We start from the raw sequence: 18253 nt of genomic DNA, 5'->3' as shown, positions 1-18253 counted from the left end.
AATCCTCCTTCTATCAGTACCTGTGTCCCCAGCACTCTCACCAGTCTGGGTGTGGTTATTCTTTTTGCACTTTGTCCATCTGCTGGGTTGAAACCATATACTCTTGTTTTTTTTTTTTTGCTGTACGCGGGCCTCTCACTGTTGTGGCCTCTCTCGTTGCGGAGCACAGGCTCCGGACGCGCAGACTCAGCGGCCATGGCTCACGGGCCCAGCCGCTCCGCGGCATGTGGGATCCTCCCGGACCGGGGCACGAACCCGTGTCCCCTGCATCGGCAGGCGGACTCTCAACCACTGCGCCACCAGGGAAGCCCTACTCTTGTTTTTTATTTGCATTCTTTCGGTTATCGATGAGCGTGAAGGTTTTTCCCAGACTCAGGTGGCAGCAGTTCTGCTCTGTGATCAGTCAAGCACCTGAGGCCTGGACTGCTCGCTGGCTGGTCCAGCAAGATCGATTTCCTCACACTCTCAGCATTGTTTTCCTTTCTGGAAAACAGGATTGTCGCAGTAGTACCCATCTCACGGGGTTATGGTAAGGACTAAGAGAACGTAAGAGTGTTGAGTCAGTGCCAGACTTTTGGTAGTTCACCTTCTAGTTTCCTGTTGAGTTAACCTCAGCTCCCACCCCACTGTTGGTCTGTTGATCTCAGAAAGGTGAGCTGGAGAGACCTGAGGGTTGAGGAGGGGACCCTGGGGTTAGGGTTTTCAGAGACAGAGCATTCCTGAGTAGGGGTGAAGTCCGGCATGGCGATGGGTGGCTGAGGTAGAATGTGGGTGGGGGTGCTTGGGGTTCACGAGGCCATTTGGGAACGGAGGGCGTCCGTGGGCCCGGGCCCTGACGTCATGCAGGATCATGGAGGATTTGAGCCAGGGGGGAAGGTGGTGACCCAAGTTCCAGGGTCACCTTTGAAGAGGGGAGGGGGGTTACAGGGACACGTTGGGTGACTGGCCAGGTGGGCTGTGGACAGCATGGCAAGGAGGGCTCTTCATGACAAGTGGAAGAACCAGGGGTATGGAGGCTTTGGTGGAAAGTTCCAGCATAGGACTGAGTCCTGGCCTCCCCGGGCCTGTCCTCTGTGCTGAGCCACGCTTCAGGTGTGACAAGGACGTGATGGGAGCACTTTGGAAAAGGATGCAGGCGAAGGGGGTCCCAGTGGGCTTGCTGCCGAGGCGGGGGAAGGGTGAGGAGTTGGTGCAGGGTCGCTGTAGCCACACGGGGCCCCGCCCTTCTGACTGGGTGATGCCCTGCGCTTGGTGTAATGCGCTAGAAATTTCGCCGTCTTGAAAGTTTCAGACAAAGGGGCCACATTTCCATTTTCCAGTGGACCCCACAGATTGTGTAAGCGTCCAGAAAGATGTGTGGGGGTGGGGGGAGAGTTGACCAAGTGGGCGTGGTCGGAGGCTGGGATTCACTGTCTCAGGATCCAGGTGGAGCCCTTGTGAGCTTAGTCTGGTGCCAGAAGCCCGAGGACTGGGAAGTTTCTCTTGATTGAAAACGGAATGTTTTGCATTGTGATCGACAGCTTTGACTTCGCGCCTCTCTGTCTCTCTCTAATGCCTTGGTGTGTGTTGGTAACATTCATTCATTCATTCATTCATTTATGGCTGAGTTGGGTCTTCGTTGCTGCACGTGGGCTTTCTCTAGTTGCGGCGAGCAGGGGCTACGCTTCGTTGCGGTGCGCGGGCTTCTCATTGTGGTGGCTTCTCTTGTTGCGGAGCATGGGCTCTAGGCGGGTGGGCTTCAGTAGTTGTGGCAAGCGGGCTTAGGAGTTGTGGCTCACGGGCTTAGTTGCTCCGCGGCATGTGGGATCTCCCCAGACCAGGGCTCGAACCCATGTCCCCTGCATTGGCAGGCGGATTCTTAACCGCTGCGCCACCAGGGAAGTCCAGTTGGTAACTTTAAAAAAAAAAAAGATCTCAAACTTAGGGAAAGGTTGCAAGACTGTAGTTGCACTGGCTTGGGTTCTAGATCACAGCTTCCTCAGGGTGACACTGTCAACTGTTGGGCTGGGCAATTCTTTGTGTTCGGGGGCTGACCTGTGCGTTGTGGGATGTTTGCAGCATCCCTGGCCTCTATCCAGTAGAGAGTAGTAGCACCTCCACGCGTGGTGACAATCAAAAATGTCTACACGTTGCCAAATTTCCCTTTTAGGGCAGTCACCCCAGTTGAGAAGCACTGTTCTAGGAAGACCTGAGTTTCTGCCTGACCTCTGCCTCTCACAGCCCCATGACCTTGGTCAGGTCACTGCTCTCTCCCCCTGACCCCCAAGCTTCAGCGCTCCTGTCTGCGAATTATCATGCTCTGAACGTGCTGTGTCTGCATAAACAGCGTTGAGTGTTAAAATTTTGAATTTCTCCTAATTTAAGAGATTAAATCACATATTTTAACTTGAATATGGTGATGAGGAAGATGGGCCAGTATTTCACATGTGAATTTGCTGATTATATGTTGCCGGGTTGATTCCTCTTGCCCTTTGTTCAATTTTTGTTGTTGTTGTTTTCTCAGTTGGGGATTTGAATGCACGTGGCCTCTCCTTGCTACCCCTTCTTCTCTGCCAGCCAATCTCACCCATCCTGCTGGGCCCACCTCACCTGCCAGATCCTGTCTACAGGGCGGGGGGGGGGGGGTGCTGCCCTCTGGCCGCGCTGCCGGAGGGGCCAGGCTGAGAATGTGGTTTGTGGGTCATGCCATGTGCCCCCGGGGAAGGACCCAGGACCCACGGGGTTCATCCTTTTTTCTCCCCTAGAATCGCCCATCTGAATATCGTTTTCCCTACTGTTATGTCTTGTACTGGTGTCTTGCTTAATTAATTGGTCATTTAACTCCAATTTTCTCTTTCCAACTCTGTGAGTTTGCTTGGGCTGCTGTATTGAAATAGGGCAGACAGCATGGTTTCAACAACAGAAATTTATTCCTCGTAGTTCTGGAGGCTAGAAGCATGTGGTCTTCCCTCTGTGTGTGGGTGCCTGGAGTCTCTTCACGTCCAGATTTCCTCTTAAAAGGACACCATAGACATATATACACTACCAAACGTAAGGTAGATAGCTAGTGGGAAGCAGCTGCATAGCACAGGGAGATCAGCTCGGTGCTTTGTGACCGCCTGGAGGGGTGGGAGGGAGGGAGAAGCAAGAGGGAGGAGATATGGGGATATATGTATATGTATAACTGATTCACTTTGTTATAAAGCAGAAACTAACACACCATTGTAAAGCAATTATACTCCAATAAAGATGTTAAAAAAAAAAAAAAGGATGCCAGTGAGACTGGAGAAGGGCCCACCCCTCAAGGCCTCATTTTGACTTAATCACCTCTTTAAAGGCCTTATCTCCAAATAGAGTCACATCCTGAGGGGCAGAGAGTTAGGGCTTCAACCTGTGGATTTGGGGGCGGGGGTAGAGGAGGAGGAACACGCTCAATTCAGCCCGTAACACCGACTTAATTTTATGCTTTCTGTGACAGTAGGCCAATGTGCAGCAGCTTGTTAGATCTTTCTTAGAAGAAAGGTGAATCCGTATTTTGGGTTTTCGAAGATCTCATCATCTGATTGATTGCTTTAAGAGGTTGCTAAGAGTTTAAATGTCCCTTGACCGGATGACAACACTGCTGATGGTCTCACACATACAAGGAGACTGACATTTATCCTGAGTGAAACCATGCAGATGCTTCCTGAGAAACCTCCGTCCAGCTGTATCATTACATAAATGGGAAGGGGCAGAAGAGGAGCATTTGCACAGGGAAGAGATGACACTAAAAGGGTTACTTGAAGACAGGGTGTATCCCTAAGCATTAACCCAAGGTGGAGGGGCACGGACCATCGAGTTTTCTGCGTCTAAGTCATTACGTTTCCTAAAGAGGTCACGTGTGGGGCTCTGAAAATCTGAATGGTGGTGTCGAAGGGGCAGGTTCCTTAGGTGATGTGACATGAGGTGGGACTAGAGCAGGGCTCCTCAGAGAGGCCCACACCTGGGCTGCACTTTGCTGGGAGGGAAGTTAAAGCCACTGTCCTTTTCCCTGTCACCGGCAGTGGAAAGTTACCCTTGGTGGCAGCCAGCACTTCCGCATACTCTTCAGAACTGCCCATTCCCTTGAGTTTTCCAGCTAATGTCACCTTTAATGTTTAGTTATTCGCCTAAACAAGACGTCTTGCGTTTAAGGAATTAATGCCACTCGGTGAGACTTTTGTTTGGAGGGGTAAGGCGTTTCACCTTCCTGGGGCATTTTTAAATTCTGCGGATTCATCCAGAGTCATAGTAGTTTGACATTACCTTGAGATTCTTCAGCCGGTAATTCAACTCTAACATAGTTGACCTAGTTGACTTCTCTCTGGAAGGATTTTGTTCAAACTCAGGGTTGTGAACTTTTGTTTAGAAGCAAGTCTTAATGGGCCTGATAGGTTTTCTTAAAGGAGAAGTTACTTGGGGGAAAAAAATCAAGAAAATGAATGGCTTTAAAGTGTATGAACATTATGAAAGTTATGACTTTTGTTTTCTCGAAGGAAAAAGAAATGGGCATCTGTGAAATGTTTCTCTTAAATTGTATAGTGAGACATGAAGCTTTACTGGGGATGGTCATTTATTTCTATGCAGTTTACCTGGGTAAGGCTCTTTCTGATGCTGAATATTGAGTACAAATGTTAAATCATTTTGGGGAAGAAAGATGAGTTTTCTTTTAGGTTTTGTAATGCTTCATTATTTGCCTGTTAAAAGGATTTGATGAAGATTTAAATATAAGTAGCTGAATTACATAGCATTCTGGGTGAAGGGTTGGTGCCTTTTAATTGTGCTATCAGTGCATCCTTTTACCTGTTATTTGCCCTGCTGGCCTGTGCCACCTTCCTTTATGTTTCTGATAAATTTTAACAAATTTGAAATCTTTGTTCCTAGTGCTTAGAAGGAGAACACTGAGAGCACCAGTTACTCGGGCTGACAAAATGCATTTTAGACTTCAGATGGTTAGATTGCTTTGAGTATTTACTTACGGAGGGGTGGGAGTGAGGGTGCACGGACAGCTCCTTTTCTGAGGCGGACACAAGGCATTCATTCCTTCAGGTGTAACCGGCGACTTACGAGCTGGCCGTCATTGCCTGGTGCCCGGAGCTGGCAGGCACCAAGGCCAAGAGCCCTGTTTTCCATACGGGGGGACCTTGGTTCAGTGGGGGTGGGAGTCGGAGGGACTCCCTGTCTACTGTGACCTTGCCCCGTCCCTTCCCCTCTCCTCTCCTTCCCTCAAGTAAGTTACTGTAAATCCCCGCCTCCTCCAGCAGCAGAAGGACTTTGAACTTGAACTCTGTTAGGGAGCGCAGGCCCCGCCTCAAACAGGCAGAGAGTTTGGAATCTCATCTCCTTTTTAAAAGCCTCTCCAGGGGATTTCATAACTTTCCTGAGGGTCATTTTCTGGTGACTAACGACGTTGGTTCTGGGGAGCCCTTCCTTTGCCAAAGGTGCATCCCTCATGTGCTCTCCTAAAATGATTCTGAAAATGATGCCTGTCTGTACACACCATTGGGACCTGGGCTTTGGGAAAGGAACGGCTCCTTCTGCCCCAGAGAAAACACGGGAGGGGAGAAACCCTTTTGAGAACTGCTCTGCAGGTTTCCGTCCTCCTGGCCCACCTGTTCTCTTCCTGTTTCTTTCTCCGCAGAGTTTGTCCAGGCTCCATTGTTTTTGCCCATGTATTTTAATGCTTTTTTTGCGTTATGGTTTGTTGCAGGAGGTCAGGGGTGAGTTGTGGTAATTCAAAATGTAATTTCTGGCGCGTAGTAGGTGCCCAATGACGGTCACTAAATACGAAGGTTTCTGTGTGTGAAAATACAGAAATCACCATAGCACGGTCATTTATGGGATGGTTGTGAAAGGGAAGGCTGTAGACTGGTGACGGGACTCAGTTGTGTGTGTGTGTGTGTGTGTGTGTGTGTGTGTAGGTGGGGGGGGGCCGCCTGCACTAGGCTGATGAGTATTTTGAGTCGTATTGGACACATAGGGTCAAGTGTTAATAGTAATGGAGTTGACTCTGGGATTAGAGAGCAGAGAGGGTGGAATGGGGGTCCATGGTCACAAGAGAGTCCTAGACTGATGGTGACCAGGGCTGCCTTCGTGTTGACGCGTCAGCACAGGAAGAGAATGAGATCCTTCAGTAGGCGGGGGGGGGGGGGGGGGGGAGGGAGGTCGATTCAAACATATATGGTGAAGTTGAGTATCAGATCATCTATACCATAGGATAGAAAGAATCGGCAAGATTGGGTCAACGTGGGATGACATAAAAAGAAACCGTTGTGGCATAAAGCGCTTCTACCTCCTCGTGAAAACAGTTTAATTTCTCATTTTGAAAGTAAAATAAATACTCTCTGGAGAAATAAAGAAAAGATAAACAGAGCAACTCAGGCGTGATGGAGAATTACACTCCAAGTGAAACAGTCACTTTTCCTGCCATGCCAGAGGAACCGTTGGAAATGTTTTGGTGTCTGTTCTCTCCCACAGAGTGATTCTTGGTAAGAGTCATTGGGAAGCTTCGCGGTGTCGGGACAGAGGGAGGAGGTGAGCGCTGAGGATCTGTTCACTTTTGGGTTAGATCCCAGCTCCTCTTCTCAGCATTGCTGGCTCAGAGAGAGACACAGGGCTGGGATGCGGGAGGAGGGCTTAGGGTTGCAGGTGCAGGTCTGGGGTCCCTGCATTGAGAAATTTTGTTGGTGCTTCTCACACGTTTCTGTCCAAGTTTTCCCTGGGAGAGGGGAGTAAGCTTGTCCCCGCAAATGGGAGATCGTAAAAACGGGTGCAAATTGCCCATTTTGCTGCATGATGCTTTGTTTAATATAATATTCTTCCGCAAACTTTATTGCACTTTAGGATCACCTGGGAGCTTGTAAACACAGATCACTGGAGCCCAGCCCCAGAGATTCTGGTTCTGGGGTGTTGGGTAGGGCCTGAGAACCAGCATTTCCACCAAGGTGCCAGGTGATGCTGTTGCTGATAGTTGGGGGTCCACACTCTGAGAACCGCTGTCCTATTCATCAAGACGTCCAGAAAAATTGGTACTCCAAGAAGATGCTCCCTGCCGGCCCTGTGGGTTCCTGGCACCGCTTCCTGCATAGACTCTTGCAGGGAAGTAGCACCGGTCCAGTGTGGGAAATGCACAAATTCCACGGTTGTGCACGGCCACTTGAAGGGTGGGTGGCTGATGCTCTCTGCATCCTCAGGGTTTTGGGGAGAGGAGAGGTGGAATGAGCCGGTCCAGGCTGTGGAAGGGATCTGGCTCAAAGGCTCCTTTGAGTGGACCGGTTATATATCATGAGCTTTATCATTCTCTGGATGGATGGTTGGTTCCTGTCTTTCTACAGTCTCTCACTTGATAATAATGTTAAAAACTTTAAAATCACCCTTATAAACATAGCAGGCTCTTTATAGATGGTTCTGAAGGACAGCAGAGGCCTTGTGAAGGGTATAAAACGTGTCGCTGCAGGGGAGGAGATCGCACTTGGAAGTGGGAAGAGGTTGACGTGGCATCCCCTAGGCTGGCATGTTGGTAGATTCAAAGGAGAAGCAAGTTGGTAAAACTTTGTGAAATATTGACCGTCAAAACCAAGTGCAGGGCTTCCCTGGTGGCGCAGTGGTTGAAAGTCCGCCTGCTGATGCAGGGGACACGGGTTCGTGCCCCGGTCCGGGAAGATCCCACATGCTGCGGAGCGGCTGGGCCCGTGAGCCATGGCCGCTGAGCGTGCGCGTCCGGAGCCTGTGCTCCGCAACGGGAGAGGCCACAATAGTGAGAGGCCTGCGTACCGCAAAAAAAAAAAAAAAACCAAAAAAAAACAAATGCAGAGAGCTTGGCGTTAAAAGTAAACATGAATTTTGGGCTTCCCTGGTGGCACAGTGGTTAAGAATCCACCTGCCAGTGTAGGGCACATGGATTCGAGTCCTGGTCCGGGAAGATCCCACATGCCGCAGTGCAACTAAGCCCGTGCTCCACAACTACTGAGCCTGCACTCTAGAGCCCGTGAGCTGCAACTACTGAGCCTGCGAACCACAACTACTGAAGCCTGCGCACCTGGAGCCCGTGGTCCGCAACAAGAGAAGCCACCGCAGTGAGAAGCACGCACACTGCAAGTAAGAGTAGCCCCTGCTCGCTGCAACTAGAGAAAGCCTGCGCTCAGCAATGAAGACCCAATGCAGCCGAAAAAAAAAAATTAAACATGAATTTCAAAATATAGAAAGAAATAGCATCGGATAGAAATTGATCAATAAAATGAATGCAGTATTCAATAAAAAACTCTTAGGAAGTAAGAAATGGACATGAGACGTGGGCCTTAAAAAAGGCCCTAAGTCCAAGAAAAAAGTTCCCTAAAATGAAAACACTGTACACAGGTGGCCCTCACCTTGCCCGATTCTGTGGTAGCTAAACTCAGTTCTGTGCAGAGCGAAGCCTGCCTGTGAACTCTGTTTCAGAGAGCAAGGACTGGGGGGCGCAGAGGAGGATAGAGGATTGTGTGCTGTAACCACAAGGGGCCTAACTAGGTGATGATCACAGCTCTAACTCTGAATACCCGCTGAGTCCCAGCCCCCATCTGGAACCGGGAAGCTGCAAACAGTTTGCCAAATGTTCAGAAGCTGCTGCCAGTGCAACACCCAAATATTATTCATGATACCCAGTTATCCATCACATATTGATGAGGGCCTCCTGTGTTTCAGATGCTGTTCAGATACAGGGAGATGTGTGTGTGTACATTTGTAGGTAGAAAAAACAATGAAAGCAGTTTTGAAGGGATTACTTCCTTTTGGAATTTCTTCCCTCCTATATTATGTGAAATCCATATTAGGACCGTTCGAAAGTAATCAAATGTCATAAAATATTACTGTGAAAGGAATAAATATTTTAAAATGTATTTCACATGGTCTTTCAGAGAACTCGCTCCGTAACACCATCTAGCCTCCTGCAGCTGTCTGAAAAAAATTTCCTGAACCTTCTTGTTTTCTTTTTCCTCCGAAATCGTTCTTTTGGAAGTAACACATGTGTAATTTTAGTTCTGGTGTTACTTCACTATACCTCTCTTTGGAAGCAGCACACACCCACGTAGTAGATGAGATTATTTTGTAGTTTGAAAAAGGGCTAGAAAACTTGATTTTGATAGTTTAAAAAAAAAAAAGTCAAAGCACTGATTTTAAAATTATCTTATGTAGTTTTAGGAAGAAACTGGAAAAAAAATAATTTAGCACAATTCTGATGAATTAGGAAATAGAATTTTTGAGTCACCATCTCATTAATGAGTTGCTGATATGAGTTATGTCTTTGTAATAAAGTGGCATTGCTGGGTAATGAGGCTCAGCTGAAATATGAAATCTGATAGCACACATTTGCACATTTTAAGGAAGTACAGCTATTAGAAACAGTGGTTCTGCCTGACATGAGATTATTACAGCCAGTAAGCTTGTCTCCTTTTCAACGTGAAGCCAGTGACCCTGAAGGTTTTGCCTCAGGTGTCCAGATACCTGGTAGATAAGTTACAGGTGAGCATCACTCATGGTGTACTGCTGGCTTTCGGCCACAGACGATGGTAGAAGGGGAGTCAGGAGGGAGGGATGCGTTCGAAGTAAGGGTTGCTATCTGGGCCTCTGGTCCCAGTATCCTTGTCCCCCCCCCCCCCCCCCCGGATCCGCTGTCCTGTTGTTGACGCCTGCAGCTCTCTAGGTTTGTGGCACCGGGTGCCGTGGCTTCTTGACGTTCTGATGGGCCAGCTCCGTTCTGTTGGCAGCTTCTCCCTGGGTGGGATTGATCTTGACTCTCCCCTTGCAGCTGAGGCTTGTGCTCCTCCGTGGTGTTTGAGTTTAGCTCTTCCTGCAGCATTCAAGCTAACTTCAGCCACTCCTTGAATCAGTGACCTCCTGCCCTCTTACCTAGTCCTTCCCTTGTGTTAACTCTTGAAATGATTCTAAGACCAGCCCATTGTAGAAGTGTTGCCATTCTTCATAAAGGGATTTTAAACATCACATATAGAGCCAGTCAGCCACCGTAAATCCTTTATCGAATAAGAACAACAACAAACAAACCAAAAAGAATACTGTTTACAGATGCTCTTAGTTCATTTCTAAATTATTTCATTCGTGTTGTTTTGAAACTGGCTGAGAGTCAGGAAGCATCCTGATTTATGAATAGTCTTGTGTTTCAGTGTGTGGTGGATGGGGGTTGTGATTCTTACTCCTTTGTTTTGTCTTAGAGAAGTTACACATATCCATTCTGCTGGCGGGGTGTGATCTCGCATAAATTTCAGACGAGTTTTTCATCCCCGCCCCCGATGTGCCTGTCTTCTAAAATCGCGGCATCTCAGAGCTGGGAAGGGGCGCCAGGGACCATTTGCTTCATTTTCTTCTTCCCTGGTGATACTTCTGGTATCAGGTGCTGATCTTTTCTCTCTCTCTGGGGCTAACCGGCCATCTCTCTGCCTCGGGAGGCCACCTGCTCCGTGTTCGACCAGGGTTAACAGCTGGAAGTTCCTTCCCTCAGTGAGGCGCATCTGCCTTCCTGCAGCTTTCACTCCTGGGGTTGGGGTTTGTCCTCCGCGGCCTCATAAGAGAAGATGACTTGGTTTCTGCCAACCCACCCACTTCCTGCAGAAAGAATCTGCTCTTAGAAATGTGTTTAACCCGTTTTTCTTTTTTTTTTTTTAGTCTTCCAGTGATGTTTGTTTATTAACTATCCTGGCTACTTAAAAACAATATTTTTGAGTTGTTAATACATGTAAATCGTTTTAATTAAAAGCATAAAAAAGGCCATACAGTGACATATGTGTGTGCTCGTCTTCCTCTCTCATACCTGTCCCTAACCAACTAGTTTCTGTCCTCAGCATCAGCCAGTGGTACCAGTTTCTGATGTCCTTGCAAAGTTTACTTTATGACACGCAAACACCTAATCCGTGTGTATCCACATACACACGTGTCCGTCCATCTCCTTTTTATGTAAAGGATGGCGTTAACCCCACATCTCCACCTAGCTGTTTCATGTGACAGTACATCTTGGATTTTCAAATCTGTCCGTAGAGAACATCCTCATTCTTATGGTTGCTTAGTGTTCTATTATATAGATTTTGTCCTATTTACTTAAAAAATCAAAGCAAAACGACCACCTCCCTCCCAAGTCATGCCTCTTGGGTTTGCACATAATGCAGGTCCAGGGCACCAGTGTGATGACGTTCCCTGCTCTGGACTGGGGATAATTATACTGTCACACAGTTGAGTCATATTGCACCAAAGATGAAATAAACCCCCAAGAATTCCACCCCCCCGCCCCGCTTTTGATGCTCTCCCATTCTGTTTCTTCCATCCCTCGGCATTGACTCAGGCAGCTAAGCACACACAGCGCTCACCACTATAAAACTCCATCCTATGAGCTTTGGCCCGTCACCCATTCTGATGAAATCTTGTTGGATTCTGATCCAGTTATCTGACATTTTATCTGGTTGTGTGTATCAACTACAAATTGGTTTAGCCTGCCATCAATAACCCCCTCCAGATTTTCCTGGCTCACAACGTGGCCCAGGATGGAGGTAATCATGGAGCTCCACGACATGAGCCCCGTGACAGAACCCCCGGAGGACCCCTGGAGTTTTCTAATGATTAGGCTTTGGATAAGAGTGAGCAGCTGGGTGCAGCTAAGCCCCACCTCACTTTAGCATCACTTCACCTTCACATCATCATCTTGTCTAGAAGAATACAGTGTGTTTTGGTTGTAAGCTGGCCAGGGTCCACGTCCACTAGTATGCAACATGCCCTTGAACTTTTCACCTTCTCAGAAAAGGGAATAAGTGTGCATGTCTTTTATTCTTAGCAAACCTTTGCTGGAGATTTTTCTTTTCTAAATGTTCATAACACATTTAGTGATTCACTCTAGAACATTGCTTTGGATGAATATCATTTATTCATTCCCCCTGAAACATGGGGTGCCCACCTCTTTGCTAGAGTCTAGGAGAACAGTCCTGAGCAAGGGGAGTGGTTGCCTTGTGTCTCTCTGGCGTTGGGTGGCTGCCCGTGGACCATTCTTCTTGTCAGTTCCCGAGATCTGTCTAGCCTCTGCCCTCCGAGAGCTTCGTCTTTGGCCATGATAGCTAATTAAAAAGGCCAGTGACCAAAAAGGGTGAGAGGAGACATACAGGGTCCTATGGGAGCTTATTGCAGGAGAACTTAACGAATCTAGGAGCCCTGGAAAGACATTTTCAGAGAACGTGATACTTAACCTGACACCTAAAGACAAGTAAGGAAGAGATCTGAGCAAAAACAGCCAATTGGTGGTGCTGGTGGAGGGATGAACTGCCATAAGCCCCGTCCGTATAATTTGCAATGTGATTCATAACTTCTTTTGACGCTGGGACCTTTGCCCATCTCTTGATATTTGTCTGTAATTTCTCTGAGATGACTGGCAGTTTCTCTCAGCCATGGGGAATTCACCTGGGGAATGTCTTCTTGGGGACCCTTGGGAGTCCCTGCCTCCTGAAACTCAGACCTCTTCCAGTTCCTTCTGGCCAAACTACACACTCCCCCCAGAAACCTAGATTTCACTTTATTGCGAGAGGTCAGAGTTATGACTGCCATGAAAAATACAGAATTTTAGGGACTTCCTTGGTGGTCCAGTGGTTAGGACTCTGCACTCTCACTGCCGAGGGCCCGGGTTCGATCCCTGGTTGGGGAACTAAAATCCTGCAAGTGACATGGCCAAAAAAAATAAAATAAAAATCTATGTAATTTTAGATCTGGAGCTATGATTTTTGGCTTTCAACAAAGTGCAGCTGTTTATTATCATTTTTAGAACTAGAAACACAAGATCATTCTTGTCTTAGCCATCTCAGAGGAATTTAAAAATGTCTCCTGTCTTATGATCAGGTTTGGAACAAAGAGACCATTGACAGATGGATTCTTTGAGGACCTTTTACATGGAGTTTTACCAACCCCTACGGTACGAAGAGAATCTTGAATTAGTGGAGGAGAGTGACGATGTCCTGGAAACTGGGACTCTTGCCAGCGCAGCCGTCTCGTGGACATCGTTCACTGGTACCCTCCCTGCCCCTCCCCATCGTCACTGAATTGCTGTGGATTCTTGGCCTTTAAGGATCTAACGTTTCTAATTGAGAGCCAGTCTAAAAACCTGTCCATACGTGGAAGACTCTGCATGCTTGCCGAGGCGTATGTTTGAGTCATGTTAGGTGTGAGGCCTGTGGAAATGCAGGTGCCACTTAGCCTGTGACTGACCTTGGCCTTCACCCATTGCTAACTCCTCAGCCTCCCGCTGACCCCTGAGCCCACCTGCTCCTCCATCGCTTCTTCAGGGATGTATTTCCAGGTGAAGGGATATAGAATAGTGATAACTGCAAAGGACTCGTGGTGACCGCTGGGAATGCCATGGTTCTGTTGTATTTGAGAGTCAGAAACAGAGACATCCAGTGCTGTCACCAAAAGAAAGAAATGTAATGCCAGCACTTTTCAGGCCAAACAGTCAACACAGTATTTGGTCGGAGGGGTGGAAAGGAGAGTATGAGACAGACCTGCGTGGTTCGGGGCAAGCCATGCAGAACTGGCATGAGAAGTGACAGAAATTGTATCGGTGCTCGAATGTGATTCTCGTGGAATCTGTCTTCTGTGACAACCGTGCTTTTCTGGAGCGGGTGGACGTGGTCGCAGCCAGTCTGCCCAGATAGAACTGTTCCATCCCATGTGCTTGCGGTCTCCTCCTGCGGGTCATCCTGTGGGCCTGGTCTGGCTTCCCTCTGGGTAGTTTTCTAGGTCATCGGCCACCCCCACTCCTTCAGCTGTGTTCAGTTCCACCAGCCCTTTGCCTCTATTGTCCAGGAGGTCCATAGTTCTCTTAAAGGGACCAAGAATCCCTGTTGGAATTTTACCTCTTTTCTTTCCTCCTGAATGCTTTTTCTGTGAATATTTTGCAGGACTTAGCAACCTTGTTAGGATACTGGCCTCATCAGCGAAAACTCCCAGATCTTTATCACACTTGCTATGAAGTCACTATCTCTGCAATTCTCCTATGTATAGAACGATTTTGTAAATGTCTAGACGCAGGGAGACCATGCTGTACTACATAGTATTTGCTTTATTAGTCTTCTCAGCTCTTAATCTGTAGGTACATAATTTGCATACTGGTCTTTAATCTTTGAGAAGAAATCTTGATCCTAGAACATGTGATTACCATAACGCCTGTCTCATTTCCAGATAGCTGTGTTCCATAGTTTAACTCTTCTGCAGTGTTCTAAGTTATGATTGGGGTCCTTTCCTCCCTCCTGCCCTTCTTTCCAATCTTCCCTCTCGCGAGACATAATTCAAATCCTGCTACCTTCCTGCATTGAGTTGGTGCCCTTAGAGCAGCACCGTCCAGTAGAACTTTCTGTGATTATGGAAATGTTCTCTGTGTTGTCCAGTGTAGTAACCATTAGGCATATGAGGCTGTCGAACACTTAAAAGTGTGACTGATGTTACCAAGGAACTGAATTTTAATTGATTTTAATTAAATTTAAATAGCTTCTTGTAGGTAGTGGCTACCATATTGGACCTTGCAACCATGGGGTTTAGTTGAGAAAATAAGACTTACCTAACAAGAAAAAAAAAAGGACGACAGTGATTTATGACTTAAGTACCAGAATAAACGGTCAGTCTGAAGGCAGGCTCAGAGGCAGGGCCTCCCACACTGGGGGTCCACTTCTGACCTCTGGACTGAGCTCTGGTTTCTGACCGCTGACAGCCTCTTGGAGATCTCTGCCTGCACGCTGGGAAGATAACCCCAGATTGAGAAACCCAAGTCCTTTTATTTGCCTGAGCCTCAGACCCCGCTCTTCTTCCTTTGTTTCCTGTCATCTGACTGCATCTTCCCCCACTAGCACTGAAACTGGAAACCTGACTTGATGCCGTCTCCTTGTCTTGCAAAGCCAGTCTGTCACCAATCCGTGCTGCTCCCCCAGCAATAGCTTTGGAACCAGTCCCCTATCCTCCATCCAGGGCCACTGTGCTGCTCACCTGTCAGACAGTGTAGCAGCCCATGTCATTGCTTTCCCTGTCCTTCTCTCTGGACCCACCTCCCTTCATTCTGTCCTCTGCTTGTCACCTGGCGAACCTGTCCCTCACCTGCTAACCGTGTTTGCCTTGCACAGCACAGAGGATGAAACCAGGCCGGGACAACTCTTCCCTTCCCCCATAGCCCTGTTCACTAACCTTCTTTCCATCTGGAGGGGCCCTCATGCTTCTCTCTTTGTCTGAAAGGATGCTTTTCCGTCTCCTCATTCTTACTCATCTGGGGCTTTACTCAGCCTTCTAGTCTACTTCCCTCTCCCCACCCGTCACACGAACACTAATTTCTTCCTCCTCTGAGTTCCCGCAGAATACCATCCATTGCTTTTATTAAACTTACCATGTCATCTTGTAATTACATGTGTATGTTGTTCTCCTGATACATAGGCAGTGAATTTCTGTGGGTGTGAACTGTCTTATTGATTCCTTATTCCTTGTACTTTTTTCACGACAGAGTAAGCACTTTTGGTTGAATAACCACATGGACCTGAGCAGACCATGGGGCGTGAATAGGTGCTGTCTGGGCAGGTGCAGAGGGGAGGGCAGTTAGGTCCCCATGAAGAGCACAGGTAGGTTGGGGATAGAGCAGGTTGTGGTGACCCTTCAGGGAGGAGTTTTAATTGGGTCCATTTGTCCATGGGGCGGTCCCACTGGAGCAAGGAGAACAGACATTTTAGAAAGATTGGGCTAGTGAGGCGGCAGGTGAATTAGGACGAGAGAAGCTGCCACACACATCAACGGCAAGGACATAGAGCAGGGCACATAACAGGCACCCAGTTACTATTAGAAGAAGGAACAGTTGAGGCTATGTTAGTTGGTTGACGGACCATCCCGCTGTTAGTGATAACTCAGATTGAGGCTGCCGAATGAAGAAAACGGGATGAGTTTAAATGAGTGTTGTTTTTTTGTTTTTTTGTGGTACGCGGGCCTCTCACTGTTGTGGCCCCTCCCGTTGCGGAGCACAGGCTCCGGACGCGCAGGCTCAGCGGCCATGGCTCATGCGCCCAGCCGCTCCGCGGCATGCGGGATCCTCCCGGACCGGGGCACGAACCCGTGTCCCCTGCATCGGCAGGCGGACTCTCAACCACTGCGCCACCAGGGAAGCCCTATCACCATTCTTTCTGGAATTTTTGTTTTTAATGTCATACTTATGATCGTATATCTGAAATTTTCTGGAGTTGTCCCAGTTTCAGATTTTGACTGTACTAACAGGGCATGGGTGTTCCATACTACTTAAAATAATATAGCTGATGCGCTTATATTGAGCAAGTCAACCAAATTCTGTTAATCCTGCCTTAAAAATGCCACTGCTTGTTACGTGATAGAAAATACAGGCAATGGTCTTTCTTCTCACTGGTGTTTTTTTCCCTTGTATTGAAACATTGTCCTAATGCACAGGAAAATCTCAATTTAGCAGAGAGAGAAATCAGGCTCCCATTAATTATTGCATGGGATTCTCCACGTGCGTTAGTTCTTTATTGCCGTGTAACAGATTATCCCTAAACTCAGCAGCTTAAAACAACAAGCGTGTGTTACCTCAGTTTCTGTGCGTCAAGAGATCAAAGATGGCTTAGCTGGGTGGCTCTGATTCATGCCTTGGTGGCACATAGCATGCAAAGATCTGTCATGAGGTTGAAGTATGATGTCAGCCAGGAATGCTGTCATCAGAAGGCTTAATTGAGGCTGGAGGACCCACTTCCAAGACGGTTCACTCACATGGCTGTTGGCAGGAGGCCTCAGTTCCTCGCTACATGGACCTTCTCATCGGGCTGCCTGAGCGTCCTCACAACATGGCAGCATCTGGTTCCCGCCAGAGTGAGTGATCTGAGAGGGGGAGTGAGACACAATGCTTTGCTTTTTATGACCCAGTCTTCAAAGTTACACACCGTCACTTCCTCCACAGTCTGTTAGAAGTCACCAAATCCACCCCCAGCAAGGGAGAGAGATTAAGCCCTGCCTCTTGAAGAACGGAATTTCAAGAATTCATGGACCTATTTTAAAGCCACACAACATCATTTCTGAAAGTCCGTCACCTTGTGCATTAAAATTGACTCTGCTCTGGAGGGCCATCCTTTCACTTCTTCCCGTTTTTTAACTTTTCCATTTGACATTAAGAATGGTTGTAATCTAGTAGAGGTTAAGAAATTTAGGTTGCACAGAATCCTGTATTTCTGTAGCTTTTTCCGGAACTGATATCCTTGGGACTTCCACTAGTTTCAGATGTTGTGTGTTGGGCTGACAGTGGTGAACAGCTACTGTGGATGGTCCCGTAGGTGCGGGCTGTTTGCTGTCATTGGTGTTATCTGAGGTTGAGCTGGATGTGTAGTCTTGGTATTGGGCTGCTCTCATTTTCCATCCTCTATCTTTGTTCTCCCCACACGTATCTCACACCTCTGTTTCACCCCTGTATTACAGGCATATTTCAGGTATGTGTGTACTAACCTCTGCAGCTGACTGTAAGGCCCCGAGGGGCAGAGAAGAATGCATCTTGTTCAGTTTTGAGCTCCTCCTTTCTGCTAGCAAAAATTCCTTGAACATAAATCACTCAACACATGTTTTTGGTTGAATGTGTCATAAGGTCAAAGTGGAGAACACAGAGAGAGAGAGAGAGAGAGACAGAGAGAGAGAGAGACAGAGAGAGAGAGAGGGAAAAGTTACCAGCAGTGTAAGGTTGGGAAACCCCTCAAGAGAGTGAAGAGGGGAAAAGGTTTAGGGGGCAGGAATTGGGGTAGAAAAGGCAGAAAGAAGATAAAGAGGACAGGATATAACAAGAGTTGGAGATGACACAAATGTGGGGTGATTTGGGGAAGATGGGTCGATGTAGGAAACTTTAAAAAATGTATGGCCCAGGATCTTGTCTCCTAGTTAGGGCGAGAGTCAGGTAGGAATGGGGAGATTAACAGTATCTCTTGGGTAGCAGGCACTATGTGGACACTTCCCATATGTTGTTTTATTTTTTAAAGCAACTAAAATTAGTTGACTTACATAGAACTTATATATTTCAGTGGTACAAAAAATATCAATTATCTCTCTTAATCTAGAGAGTGGTTACTGCAAGTGTCATGGGTAATAACTAGAACTATAAATACACTGTAGAATTGGGAAGGTAAAGACATAAATTAATTTAGGGGAGAATAATCAAGATGTAAGTCCCTGGCTTAGGACTTCCTCGTCCACAGGGACAGCTGGTGTGTGTGTGACACATGGGGTC

At 47.5% G+C, this 18253-nt stretch overlaps 1 protein-coding gene across 8 annotated transcripts in view; it reads left to right on the top strand.

Moving 5' to 3' along the window:
* The window catches only part of NEDD4L (NEDD4 like E3 ubiquitin protein ligase), a 346917-nt gene that overhangs the window by 94559 nt on the left and 234105 nt on the right, over positions 1-18253 (top strand). For 5 of the 8 annotated variants that reach the window (XM_082853613.1, XM_082853608.1, XM_082853610.1 and 2 more), the window contains exon 1: positions 12576-13023. The exons of the other annotated variants lie outside the window; for them this stretch is intronic. In XM_082853613.1, the coding sequence (XP_082709739.1) occupies positions 12967-13023 (57 nt within the window). In that variant the 5' untranslated portion in view covers positions 12576-12966. Of the gene's footprint in view, positions 1-12575; positions 13024-18253 lie in introns of those variants that run through there. 8 annotated transcript variants of the gene reach the window in all.

The sequence above is a fragment of the Leucopleurus acutus genome (assembly GCF_964270905.1).
Source record: "Leucopleurus acutus genome assembly, chromosome: 13".
Classification (NCBI taxonomy): Eukaryota; Metazoa; Chordata; class Mammalia; order Artiodactyla; family Delphinidae; genus Leucopleurus; species Leucopleurus acutus.
This window is presented reverse-complemented; position numbering and strand designations above follow the sequence as displayed.